Source organism: Leuresthes tenuis, unplaced genomic scaffold (genome assembly GCF_036924035.1).
Source record: "Leuresthes tenuis unplaced genomic scaffold, fLeuTen1.0.hap1 SCAF_5, whole genome shotgun sequence".
Lineage (NCBI taxonomy): Eukaryota > Metazoa > Chordata > Actinopteri > Atheriniformes > Atherinopsidae > Leuresthes > Leuresthes tenuis.
In genome coordinates this window covers 20,624,487-20,638,843 of record NW_027325359.1, presented here as the reverse complement: position 1 = coordinate 20,638,843, position 14,357 = coordinate 20,624,487, and the positions used below count along the sequence as shown (strand labels likewise).

At 37.9% G+C, this 14,357-nt stretch overlaps 1 protein-coding gene across 1 annotated transcript in view; it reads right to left on the bottom strand.

Annotated features, from left to right (window-relative positions):
• Positions 1-11,303: 11,303 nt before the first annotated feature.
• cftr (CF transmembrane conductance regulator) overlaps positions 11,304-14,357 on the bottom strand; it is a 43,755-nt gene continuing 40,701 nt past the window's right edge. The window contains exon 27 of the mRNA XM_072386453.1: positions 11,304-14,149. Coding sequence (XP_072242554.1) covers positions 13,934-14,149 — 216 coding nt within the window. The 3' untranslated portion in view covers positions 11,304-13,933. The remainder of the gene's footprint in view (positions 14,150-14,357) is intronic.

Below are 14,357 nucleotides of genomic sequence, written 5' to 3'. Positions count from 1 at the left end.
TACTGTTGTTACTGGTGACGTAATGACAGGTGTAATGTTTCACTGACTAGTTACTCGGATTAACTCTATTCAAATTGATTAGCTGCTAAAGGGTGTAATATGGGGAATACCTATACTAAAGCTAACCGGGAGTTAAGTGGGAGTACTAAATACATGATTCATAATAATATCAAATAATATTTTATATTCAATACTTATACAGATGAGAAAATAAATTTTGTTTTAAAGGAGATTTGAACATTGTAAAATTTCCCAATCCTAGAGAAGGGGAAGACAAAGATAATAAAATGTACAAAGTAAATCCAGTTAAGAACACGTTTAAAACTAAGCAGTAGTACAAGTTTGTGAATTAAGATTTAACAGCTCTCTTAAAGAGTTAAAGTTCAGAAGATCTGAGATAAACAAAGTTAAAATATTTGCTCCTTTCACAGGAAAAACTGAGCAAAAGTTTTCAGTTTTACAAACTGAGATTTTATCATTTCCATATCAAACCTGCCATTCTTAGGCAAAGTCCTAGAAAAAGTTGTATACCAACAGCTTACTGAGTTTCTCCTGTCTAACAATGTTTTTGCCTTAATTTGAGTATGTGTCATTTAAAATTGAGATAAAACAATTTGTGCTTTATCTGATAATTTTTGTGTTTTCTTTGAACTGTTTGTTACTGCCTTTAGAATTAATTTCTACATCTAAGTGTAATTGTTACGCCCCTGTAAAAGGGGAAATAGGAAATACGACACGGACACAGTGTAGCTGCGATCAAGTCCAGTGTTGTAATGAATTTACGATGAACAGAATAATGACATGTTTACACAATACTACAAATAAACATTTAATTTCCCTTTGCATAACATAATAATGTCCCTCTAAGAAACTGCACAATCAGGAAGTATGCTGTAATGCCAAATGCTGCCATTTTTTTGCCATCACTAATTCAGAATACACAACATTTTAATCTCAGTAGTGTTGCACTTAAACATATAACAGATCTTGCCTAATCACATTAAACACCCATTTTTCTTAACCTGCAACGATTGCACTTTTACCATTTCTCTACAATATGAAACTAATACAAGAAATTGGCAGCAGCGTCACATTACAACCATGCCTTAGCCTCTGTCCGCATGACAGTTAGCATACAGGTTACACTCGAGCACACGTCATATTTAGCCAGTTTAACACGAATACAGGAATGACTACAGTCATTAATATTTACTCCCTGCATGTTCCTCACAATTTAAACACAAATATAAATCATTCAAACATAATGCAACCCTCGTTCTTGCTTATAAAAGGGGAAATAGGAAATATGACACGGACACAGTTTAGCTGCAGTCAAGTCCAATGTTGTAATGGACGAACGTAAGCAACAAGTTCCGTACGCAGACTGAACGAGGCATTAGCAATCATGAACAGATCCTCCGATCACAAACTGATAATCAATACTTATGGCAAAAGAAAGTGAAACTTATGTAAACAACCAAACACGGCATATTTCAATTTAAGGTGCATTCCCACAAAACATTATGGAAATTAAATAGCATTCTAAACACAGATCGTCTTTTTATCCTCTTAATATTTTATCCCAAAAAGTAATGGATGACTGATCTACCGATCATAATGAATATCAACTTAGCAGTCTTAATGTTTCCCTTTTCCTTTTGACTTTTTTAGTATCCTTAAACTTAAATCAACCCATTCAATGTATTTAGAATTGCCTTGTTTTTTTGATCATCCTTACATAATGAGTTTGCAATATTCTTTAATGACAAAGTTCAAGGTATTAAAAATTTAATAATTTGACCGGAGGCAGGTCTGAGACCAGACAGTCAAATTTTTCAGGTGCAGATGGTTTTCAAGCCAAACTGATACCTTTTCTAAAGTTGAGGCTGGCTTTTGCAACAACATGATAAGTTTATCAGAAATATTAGCAGGAAATGGAGAATTTAACATATTGATGGCTTCATTACTTCTGATTGATTAACTTCCCTAAAACTTAAAGGAACTGATATCATATTCATCAGAGATCGCCGCATATATCTCATAACAGAGAAGAAAAGTTCTTTACAGAAAGGGTTAAAGTGAATATTAGGATATTAACAAAAGAGCAATAAAATATGCGACGGGAGTCAGATATCAAACAAGGGCTTTCTTAAAGAGAAATTTAAAGGTAGCTGCAGTGAATCAGAGTCACAACGAGTCAGGTTTATTTTTTTTGTTCAGTCACAGTGACCAGAGAGTTGCACAAGTGGAGTAATATATTAATACTATTAGCAGTTTCTAAGCCTGCAGATAACTATTAATTAGATTAAGCAGAAAGGTTGTTCATGTGTGTGTTCAACAGGTGCCCAACTGGATGGGTCAAATGCAGAGTAATTTCGTATGACTTGTAACACTTGTAACATGACAATAAAAAGTAATCTTAATCTTAATGTGTTTGCACAGCAATGGAAAAACAGAGGGATGACAACATCACAGGCAAATCTATAAACCATAAAGATTTGATTTTAGCATTATTAAATGCTATTCAACTGCTAAATAAAGTAGTAATTTATAAATGTGCTGCACATATTACGAACACTGATCCTGTCTCAAAAGGTAATAGAAAAGCAGATGAAGAAGAAAAAAAGCTGCTCAGTTACCAGAAGAAAACCTCCTCTCCAAAGAGGAAACTCACATAGAAACCATCAAGTGTTATGTGATATGCGAAAAGCAGCCACGCTCAGAATAAAGGTGCCATTTACTATACACAGTCAAACTTATATGAGTAACCTGAAGGAAAATCCATATTGCCAAAGACTTTGTTTAAATATGCTGCAGTATTGAGCCACGGACCATGTCATGTCTCCACAGGAGGGATGGTAGCAATTATAAACAAGGTTTTTACAGCTTATGATTTTTCAAATAATAAATAATAATATCAAAATAAAGGATTTTTGTCTAACATGTCAAATATGTGCAAAATATGATCCACAAGGTGGCCTAGGACAGTTCCCTTTTCAACGCATTTGTATGGAATTCATTGAACTAAATAAAAGTGAAGGAAAAAGTTTCTGCCTGGTGATGATTGATGTTTTACCAAATGAGTTGAGGTATTTCCATGTGCACAGGCAGATGCACTCTCAGTAACAAAAGCACTGGTGAATTAAATATTTCCTAGATTTGGTATTCCTGAAAAGATCTACAGTGAGAATGGGACACTGTAGTTCTTTGCCATCATCTCCCTGATGGCAAAGAACTTAAGAATAGACCTTAGAAACCACTGTGCATATCATCCACAATCAGCAGGTTTGGTGGAGAGACACAATGGAATAATCAAGTCAAGGTTGAAGAAAATAGAAGAAATGGAAAAAAATTGAGTTACTGTTTACCACTAGTAGTCCTAAATATGCATATTATTCCAGCTAGCACAGGATTAACTCCATTTGAGATAATGTATGAGCATTTGTACTCCCACAGTTAGAACCATTCACCGGACATGATGAAGAAAGAGAAGAATCCATATCAGGTATTACTTACAACACCCACAGCAGCTAAAATAATATATCCTGGATTCACTTATCACACTGTGAACTAGTAAGGCCTCTGTGGCATAAGTCTGACGACAAAGGGGAATTCTCTCAACAGAAGGGAGTTCATCTCAACCTCAGTGAAGAAAACAATGGCTAAAACGAGACAGAGAAAATGGACAGACAACGGCCGTGGCATCCATTTAGATTACCAGGATTTAGTGGGTTAAAAGGAACCAGCTGCATATTGTTAGTCATTGTTTTTATTATAGTATCCCTAATTATATGGTATTAAGCACAGATGAACAAAAACTAAAGATAATGCATTACAATGAATCACCCTCACACCCTTAATACAGACTGACCACAGAGGTAGGAGGTCCCTCAGGTCCAATAGACAACTTGTGAACCTACATTTTGTTATAGGAATGGATGGGGTGGCCGAGGTTGACTAATGCTCAGTTATTGCATGTGGAGGCAACCAAAAAGAACATGTGTATTCTGAGAAGAACATATGTGAAACGTATGTTGGTACAAGATTTCCGAAGCAATGCCGATGTATCAATTGGAATTTTGTAAGAATGAACAAAACATATCTTGCCTAATCACATTAAACACCCATTTTTCTTAACCTGCAACGATTGCACTTTTACCATTTCTCTACAATATGAAACTAATACAAGAAATTGGCAGCAGCGTCACATTACAACCATGCCTTAGCCTCTGTCCGCATGACACAGTTAGCATACAGGCTACACTCGAGCACACATCATGTTTAGCCAGTTTAACACGAATACAGGAATGACTACAGTCATTAATATTTACTCCCTGCATGTTCCTCACATTTTGTTATAGGAATGGATGGGGTGGCCGAGGTTGACTAATGCTCAGTTATTGCATGTGGAGGCAACCAAAAAGAACATGTGTATTCTGAGAAGAACATATGTGAAACGTATGTTGGTACAAGATTTCCGAAGCATTGCCGATGTATCAATTGGAATTTTGTGAGAATGAATAGTAGTCCATAACAGGTTATAGTGATCGGAAAATAAATAGCTGGAATGGATGTTGTATACGGTGCAACAAAATAATCAATATAATTGTATTGTGTGTGCTAAAGCCAGACCGCATTTAGAAATAAGCTATCACTCTGTCCCAATTTACAATGTGCATTATAAATATTTTGTACCTAACACAAAGCAATGTCAAAGATAGATTCCAGCTTTCTGATAGGTTGTGCGGACTTGTCTCTTTCTTGCAATAAATGTTTTGTGTTAATCGTATCCAGCGACTCTGAGCCGAATTTTGAGAGATTTTTTTCTGACAATATACCTACATTCTGCTGCCTGCAACATCCTACAGTATGACCGGTTTGGCGGTGGGTCAGTAATGGTGTGGGGAGGCATTTCTTTGTAGTGCCGCGTAACCCTCCATGTGCTAGCCAGAGGTATCCTGATTGCCATTAGGTACCGGGATGAGATCCTCAGACCCATTGTGAGACCATATGCTGGTGCAGTGGGCCTTGGGTTCCTTCTGATGTATGACAATGCTAGGCCTTATGTGCATGAAATGTGTCAGCATCCTGCATGATAAAGGCATTGATGCTATGGACTGGCCTGCCCGTTCCTCAGACCTGAATCCAATCGAACACTTCTGGGACATCATGTCTCGTTCCATCCACCAACGCCACGTTGTACCACAGACTGTCAAGGTCTGGGAGGAGATCCCTCAGGAGAACATCCTCATCAGGAGTATTTCCAGGTATTGTAGTGAGGTGATACAAGTACTTGGAGGCCACACACACTACTGAGCCTCATTTTGACTTGTCTTGAGGAATTTCCACTGAAGTTGGATCAGCCTGTAATCTGATTTTCCATTTTTGTTTGGGTATGATTCCAAATCCAGATCACCATGGGATAATAATTTTGATAATTTTTGTTATTTTGATCTCATCGCATTCAACTATGTAATGAATGACTGAGGGCACTAGTGAGCAATGGTAGGGTAAGCTGCACCTCCAGATAGCTCGTCAAAAATCCGTTTAAAATTGAACAAAAACACAAATTTATTGAACGCTATCCACTTTATGAAGAATATAAACGCAGCAGGAATCGACAGAGCACAATATTCTGCTCAGTTTTCACAATGGTTAAACCGAAAAGTAAGAAGAACGAGTCACCCGAGGCAGGCCCAGGCGCCTCGAGCACGCCGGACTCGGAGGCCCCAGAAGCTGACGACAGGGGTGTGGATGAACCCTCTAATAAGACGGTACTCGAGGCCATCAGTGTTTTAAGCACACAGGTGAACCGAATTAAATCAGAGGTCTGTGCCACCATAGAGAACCGCATCACAGAAGTTTCTGCTACCATCAGGGGCGAGATTTCATCACTAAATGAACATGTCCAAAGGTCTATTTCGGAGTTGAGAGGCATGTCGGTGGTGCACGAGGACGCTCTGAAAGAGCTAGAAGAATGCGCTTCAACCCACTCTGACATGCTTTCCACACTGCAATCCACAGTGGATAATCTGACAACGAAAGTTAAGCACCTGAATGAAAAATGTGAGGACCTCGAGGCGCGCTCGAGGAGGAACAATATCAGGATTATAGGAATACCGGAGGGAAAAGAAGGACCACGGCCCAGAGAGTTCATTGCGCATCTCCTGGCCGAAGCGCTATCTCTGCCGGAGCAGCCGCTGATTGACCGGGCATACAGGATAAACCGCCAAAAGCCGAAACCCGAAGACCCCCCGCGACCCTTCATCCTGAGGCTGCATTATTGCCATATTCGTGAGGAAATACCACGCAAGGCCACAGAAAATAATAACCTGGAATACCAGGGGCGGAAAATATTAATATTTCCGGATTTCCCCCCTTCTGTGGTCAAGAAGAGAGCTGCATTCACTAAAGTTAGAGGAATGTTACGAGGAAGATCGGACGTCAGGTACGGACTGATCTACCCGGCCAGATTGATGGTGACGCACGGAGGAGTGAAAATGTCCTTCACCGACCCGAAGGAAGCTCAAGATTACGCGGAGAAACACTTTGGACATCCACAATAGACATCGGCAGTGAAATGGATACACCGGGCTGCCCGACTGAGTGGGTAGCGAGCTGCATACAGACATTCATATCCCAGAATGGAGGGCAACGAGAGGACGCTGACCGTCGGTGAGACGTCACCGATGTGGTGAACTTTTTGTTTTCTTATTTTTCACTCTCTTGTCCCGCTCTTGCCTCTTTGCCCCTCACTTGTTTGTTCATCCAAAGAGTGGTAGCCCATCTTTCTGAATGGCATAATATGTTCTGTACAGGTGAACCGCCCCAGTAATTATGCATACTGGTTTAATTCCCCAGAATCTACGTTGGGACTGTTACACCTGAATTGTCTTCATACTACAATGAAAACGTTTTTTGTTATTTTCAAATCTAAGAAATTTGACGAGCTATCTATTTTGAGAAGTTAGAGTTACTTAAGTTAACAAAGGTCAACAGTAACAGCTCAGGGAAGTAAGTTTTTGGTTAGAGTCTTATTATTTTGTATTTGTTTTTTATTTTATCATTATTCTTATTACTTTTTGTAACACTTCCCGAAGTATTCTCGCGCTATACCTTTTGTTTGGTACTGGCTAGAAATGTCTTTGTTTTTTGTCTGCTCAGTTTGTTCTAGGGGGTTTAAGGGAGTTATGGGAAGGGAGAGGGAGGGATGGGATCTAACCGTCTAGCTATTGTAAAATCACAACTTGAAGGTGGACTAATTGAATCAGATTTTTACTCTGCCTCTGTCTGATATGTCAACACAAGATGATCTGAATACAAGAGAGAGGAGAGATCTAACTTTAGCCAGCTGGAATGTGTGTGGACTTAACAAAAGAGGTAAAGTCTTTGCCCATCTTAAATCATTAACACCAGACCTGATATTCCTACAAGAAACTCATTTGAAAAAGGACCCTCATATTAGATTAAGGTGTAAATGGATTAATAATATTTACCACTCATCTTTCAATGCTATAGCAAGAGATACGGCGATCATGGTAAAGAAAGGCATTCCTTTCATCCACAAAGACACAATATCTGATAAGGAAGGTCGCTTTTTGATTGTAACTGGGGAAATATATTCTACGCCTCTGACCTTGGTGAACTTATACGCTCCGAACATAGACAATCCATCTTTCTTTCAGAAGGTGATGTCTCTTATACCAGACTTGTCCCAAACTAATTTAGTTATTGCAGGGGACTTCAATTGCGTGTTAGATCCGTATTTGGATAGGTCTTCCGCTCGTAGAATAGAGAAAAGCAATTCAAGTGTCTTTCTTAATACATTTATCAATAATGATAATTTGTCTGACATTTGGAGAGTCGGTAATCCGTCCGGAAGGGACTACTCCTTTTACTCTGCAAGGCATAACTCATACAGCAGAATAGATTATTTTCTCATAGATGCTAAACTGATGCCATATGCCATGAATGCGAAATACCACAATATTCTGATCTCCGACCACTGCCCCCTCACGTGCACTTTGAATATTTTAAACATGGCGAAGCCGCAGACGAACTGGAGACTAAACCCTCTTTTATTAACCGAAAAAGAGTTTTGTGATTATTTAAAAGCTCAGATATCCCTCTATTTTGACACTAATGATAATTCAGAAACAACCCCTTCTACTCTCTGGGAGGCATTTAAAGCTTTTCTTAGAGGCTCTATTATTTCATTTGAAGCATTCAGAAGGAAAAAGAACAAAGCCAGGTTGCTTGAACTTGACAACCAAATTGATCTTCTAGATAAAGAGAATGCCCAGACTCCTTCCAGTGATTTACATAAAAAAATGTCAGGTTTAAAATATGAATTTAATAAGATACTCTTGGCAAGGATTAGTAAGGCATTTTTGTATACCAAACAGAAATATTTCGAGTTTAATGACAAGCCACATAGACTCTTAGCCCGACAGCTCAGAAAACAGGAAAATGATCGCACAATACATAAAAGCTGACAACGGTGAGACTCTGATTAAACCTAAAGACATTAACGATCGATTTCTTCAATTTTATAAAAATTTATACACTTCCCAAATTGATGCAGACTATATCGCTATGCAGAACTTCTTAGATAAATGTAATATCACTCAACTTGATGAACATGAGTCAGCTCAGCTGAACTCTGAAATTTCTATCGAAGAAGTAAAAAAAGCCATCACTTCACTTAAAAGCAACAAAGCCCCAGGCCCTGATGGCCTTCCAGGTAAGCTGTATAAAAAAATTTAACAAAACTCTCTGTCCTTATCTATATAAGGTGTTTACTCAAGCTCACACTGATGGTGTCCTACCTCCTACCTTAACAGAAGCAGTCATTACAGTGATTCATAAAAAGGGTAAGGACCCAGAAGAGGTAGGCTCTTTTCGTCCCATTTCCCTGTTAAACCAAGATGGGAAATTATTTTCTAAAATTTTAGCAAATAGATTAAGCCCCTTCTTAGAGAAATTAGTGCATCCAGACCAGACTGGTTTTATACCAAGGAGAAATTCTTTTTTCAATCTTAGACGCTTGTTTAACGTAATGTATGCTACTAACAGACCAAAGGAAGAGTTAGCCATTCTCTCACTCGATGCTGAGAAGGCATTTGACCAAGTTGAATGGCCTTATCTATTTGAAATCTTAAAAAGATTTAATTTTGGTGAGAGATTTATTTCAATGGTGAAACTTCTTTATAACAACCCCCGTGCTCAGATACTCACAAACCAAATATCTTGGTATGTAATATGTCTCCCTGTTTTAATCTACATAGAGGAACAAGACAAGGGTGCCCTCTATCGCCCTTGATTTTTGCTTTAGCAATTGAACCCCTTGCCGAGAGTATCCGCTCAGATCCCTTAATTCATGGTTATAATACACAAAAATCTTTAAACAAAATTTCATTATACGCTGATGATATTTTGTTATTCATCTCTCAGCCACAAGTCACGATTCCGCAGATACTTGATAAAATCAACACTTTTGGGTCCTTCTCTGGCTATAGGATAAATTGGAATAAAAGCGAGGAAAGATAAGTGTGCTAATGCCCGTGCACGTACAGAATGATGCCTGGTTACAGAACCTCCCTTTTCGTGTATCTCCAGAAAAATTTACATATTTAGGGATTCAGATCACAAAGTGTCACTCCCAGTTATTTAAGGAGAATTTCCAACCACTGCTGTCTAAGTTACAGTCAAATATACAGTTCTGGAAGTCCTTGCCAATATCATTAGTGGGCAGAGTCAATGCCATTAAAATGATTTTCTTGCCCCAATTACTTTATTTATTTCAGAGCATTCCAGTGTTTCTTCCTAAATCCTTCTTTAATACAATAGACATTAACATTCCACAGCTCCCTTTCCTTTGGGACTACAAAACCCATATAATTCGTAAGAAACACCTCTGCAAATCTAAGATGGAGGGGGGCTTGGCACTCCCAAATTTTTTATCATATTATTGGGCCTCACAAATTAGGATTATGGCATACTGGCTGGATGACACAGCAATCCCACCAAACTGGCCCGAATTAGAACAGGAGACATGCCAGCTTTATTCTTTGGGTGCCATTCTCCTGGCACCTTGCACTATTGAGAAGTCTTTATATAATTGCAATGTGATGATCCATAGTACAGTGCGCATTTGGAAACAAATTGTCACACTAAAGTGTGCTTAAAGTCACACTTTAAGCTGAAACCCATATCTTATGCACTACCTATCGCTAGAAACCCAACCTTTCCACCATCCATTATGGATGATACTTTGAATCTCTGGAGGACTATAGGCATCCATACAATAGGAGACCTATACATTAAAGGTATGTTTGCATCCTTTGCACAGTTACAGAGTAAATATAATCTACCTGGACGTAGTTTCTTTAGGTATTTGCAAATAAGGGACTATGTAAGAACACATCTGCAAAATTATGAGACTTTCAAAGGCTTGTGTCTTAATAAATGCCTCAGCCCCATGTCTTGCTCAGAAAAATCAATATCTTTTATATATGATATCTTGCAATCTACTAGTCCTGTGAACTCCATCCCAATTAAAACAAAATAGGAGGAAGAACTGGGCACTGAGATACCAGACATTATATGGGAAGAGAGTTTGCAACACACTCATCGATGCTCCAATAATGCCAGGCACTGCCTAATCCAGTTTAAAATTTTACATCGTCTTCATTACTCTAAGGAAAGGTTACATAGAATATACCCCGAGTTGTCCCCTATATGCGACAAATGTCATGCAGCGGACGACACGTTGCTTCACAGCTTTGCTCTATGTTCTAAGGTCAAGTTCTTTTGGTCTAATATCTTCAGTTTAATGTCTGAAATACTTAACGTACAGTTAGAGCCTAAACCACTCACTATAATTCTTGGAATGTCAGATGATATTAAGAAATTAAACAAATCCCAGCAATGTTTCCTCTCCTATAGTCTCATCGTTGCCAAGAAATTACTTCTCATGCATTGGAAAAAGAAAGAAGCACCCACCACAAAGATGTGGCTTAGTGATCTTACTAACACTCTCCATTTAGAGAGAATTAAATATACTCTCATGGATAAACTCCCGATATTTGAAAAAATTTGGTCACCTCTCACGCATTATCTCACACCCCGTAGTGGCAATTAATTTTTTTATTTATTTTTTGCCCTGTATTAAGACAAATTAATGAATAGACGGTAGGTTACATTTACATTTAATTGTAAATGTAAATGTGTATATTAATGTTAGAATTAGTGGATTTCATTACGCCACAACAAATAAGATTTGAGAAAAATGACACAACCACTTTCAAATTCTCAAAATCTATCTTTACTGGAAATACAGCTGGTTGAACAAATACATTTAAACATTTTTTGGACATTTTGTGTCCATTTGCTATGAGTAAGAAAAACTTTGTTCTTAAATTACAGCATAAAATAAAAATAAAAAAAATCACAGCTTTTCAATGGCACCTTAAATTTCTGTGGGTTCCTTCAAAAAAACATAGTCAGCATTAGAGGAGCATCTTTCCTCAGCCAAAGAAGAAAATAAACAATATTGTGACATCAGAGGAGCCTAAATGGTTTCCAACTTAGAGGGGATGCAATGTGGAAAATGAGAAGGAATTGTTTTGCATTTGAGAAAAAGATATTAAAAATGTGAAAAAAATGTGATAACAGCTGTTGTGCTGCATGTAATCACTTTACTTTTCCTTGCTGTAAAAGCTGATGAGTACGTCAAGGTGTCTCTAAAGTGCATACACTGAGAAAAATAAGGGTATTTGAGTCATAACTAATTATTTGCATCAGTCAACAGCATCTCTCTGCTGGTCGATGTGTGCTTGCTGACAGCAGTGGAGCTTCTGCAGGTTAAGACTGACAAATCAAAGATACTGACGCAAATCAGACAATATTAATTCAGATATGTTTATTCCATGAATGGATAAGAAGCTACAGCAGAAGTTTCACACTTAAAGAGGTGCTGTTGATGGACATGGACTCTGATCACACTTTGATGTGGAGTTAATGATTTTCTTTTTCTCATTGGGCAGTTCCAGCTATACTGCATGGTTTAAACATTTTTATCAGAAAGCTGATTCACCAAATTACATAATTCAGAACCTGCAATTCCTTGAATCTCTGCTGGGGACTCTCTCCAAATGTGAGTCAGTCCTGATGATAAGACCCCATCCCTGAAATGGGGTACAATACATATTTGTGGTCAGATTATGGAAAAGAAAAAGTTTTGAGCATCTGGATGTAACTCAGTCTTTTAAACTGAATTGTATCAAGACAATGTCAAGCACAATTATGGGCCGTGCCACTGAAGTGGCAGATAAGCATGCAGCGTGTCCCTGTATGTAATTTATGACTCCAGAAAAAAAAGGATCAATTGATGGGTAAGAATGCAGACATCGAAAGTTTGGACATACCTATCCAATCAAAAATGAATTGGTTAGGTGTGTCCAAACCTTTGAGTGGAACTGTATATTTATATAGTGGGATATCTAGGATCTATCTAGGATAGATCCCACTAACGTCAACGAGTGCCTTCGGAAACACCAAAGCCTACATGTGGAAGCCTCAAGTGAAGCTGATTATATTCAAATAAAAACATATCAGCTCTTTAAACAACCAATACTTTAGTACATAATCAATGACAAAGTAATGAAAATGTTTTGATACTTGTACTGCAGATCCATCAGCTCAACGTGAAGAATAAAGCCCTGTTCTTAACTTTCAAAGGCTCTTACTATCTTAACATTTACTTGTAATGCTTGTAGTTACACTTCAAAACTGTCTAGCAAAAAAGAGCTCCACCCTCATTTATGGAAGTGGAGTAGTCTGTCCTCTACAGCAATTTCATGCTCAGCCTTAGTTGACACTAAAGTCCTCAGAAGAAAACAGGCTCGTTGTTCAATAGCCACAGCAAAAAAGCTGTTCTTAAACAATAAATCATGCAACAAAAAAAAACAAACAACAACTTGCTTTTTCAAAGCAAATATAGGAGAGAACATTAAGTACAACCATAACACTCACATTAAGTTTGCCCCGTGTGACTGAAACCAGCAAAGGCACTTGGAGTGGTTCAATAACTTAAATGTCCAGTTAGGCCAAACCAGTTTATAGAGCATGTTCAGATATGGAAATGGTTTGACTGACTTTTGACAGAGGATTTTATCCTCCACCCCTCTGAAAGTAAGATGCTTCGGTCCAGAGCTCTCCCTGTTGCGCAAACACTCACTGCTTTATTAGGTTTTTGGAATTACAACAAAATTCACCGCCATGCAAAGGTTTTTCACCTTCCATTCCTTCTTTAAACTTGCAACTGTGTCGTACCATGTTGGTGGTCAGTGAACGTGTATTGGTTTTTTTCCACTGTACACACCTGATTTATAATTTTTCATCAGGATTTCATCCTAAGATTCATATGCAGACAAATTATCTCAATTACGTTTTATCACATATGTACAAAAATTCCTCTGCAACTTCTGTTTGTGAGTGAATTCTTTGAGTAAATGAGTCCAGATGCTTTGTGCCATTATTTATTACTGTATTGTGTGCGTTTAGTGTGTGCTGTCTGAGCTTGTGTTTTTACGTGTTAATTTACATGTTTGTTAAAATGTGAAGTTAAATATTTATCTATTTATTTTTTATTCAATATGTATATAAACAAAATATTATGTATTATATCTTCTTTGCACGGTCAGTTTAGTTTTTAAATCAATTCCAATTGAGTATTTATTGAGTTATCATACAAATGACTTAAATGACTGTAACTGAGATATGCAAACTAGTAATTTGGGAAAACAATGCTTCAGAAATAACCAAAACTCATCAGTATACAAACACCAGAAGTAAGCCCTGTTTTTGTGTGTCTGTATGTATATATACATATGTGTAAGACGTGTGTGTCCATCTGTGTTGATCTGGCAGCTTAGAGGCGAGTGTCCTGGACTTCATCTTCCGTTTCCTCTGGCAGGGAGGAGATCTTGGCATTCTGCGGTGGCACCCTCTTAGTGGAGTTTAGGCGGTGAAGTGTTGGAAAGAGGCGGAGACGGTCAGATGGGCTCATGGCCTGTTTCAGGTGACTCATTTCGTTCATGAGTTTCTGAATAGAGTCATAGCTTTTTACGGAGCTGTCCTCGATCATCTTCAAAGGAAAGAGGATAGAGAAGCTGATTATGGATTCATCTGGGAGAGGATTTTTTTTTAATGAATATCTAATAGAGTTTGTGAAGTTTGTGATACATGCTTTTTATGAGTAAATCAATGAAAATTTCAAAGCTTTGAATTATCTAGAAAACATTCCATCAACTTGCAAAGTGCCGACTGCACTTACATACATTTGTTTGATCTAA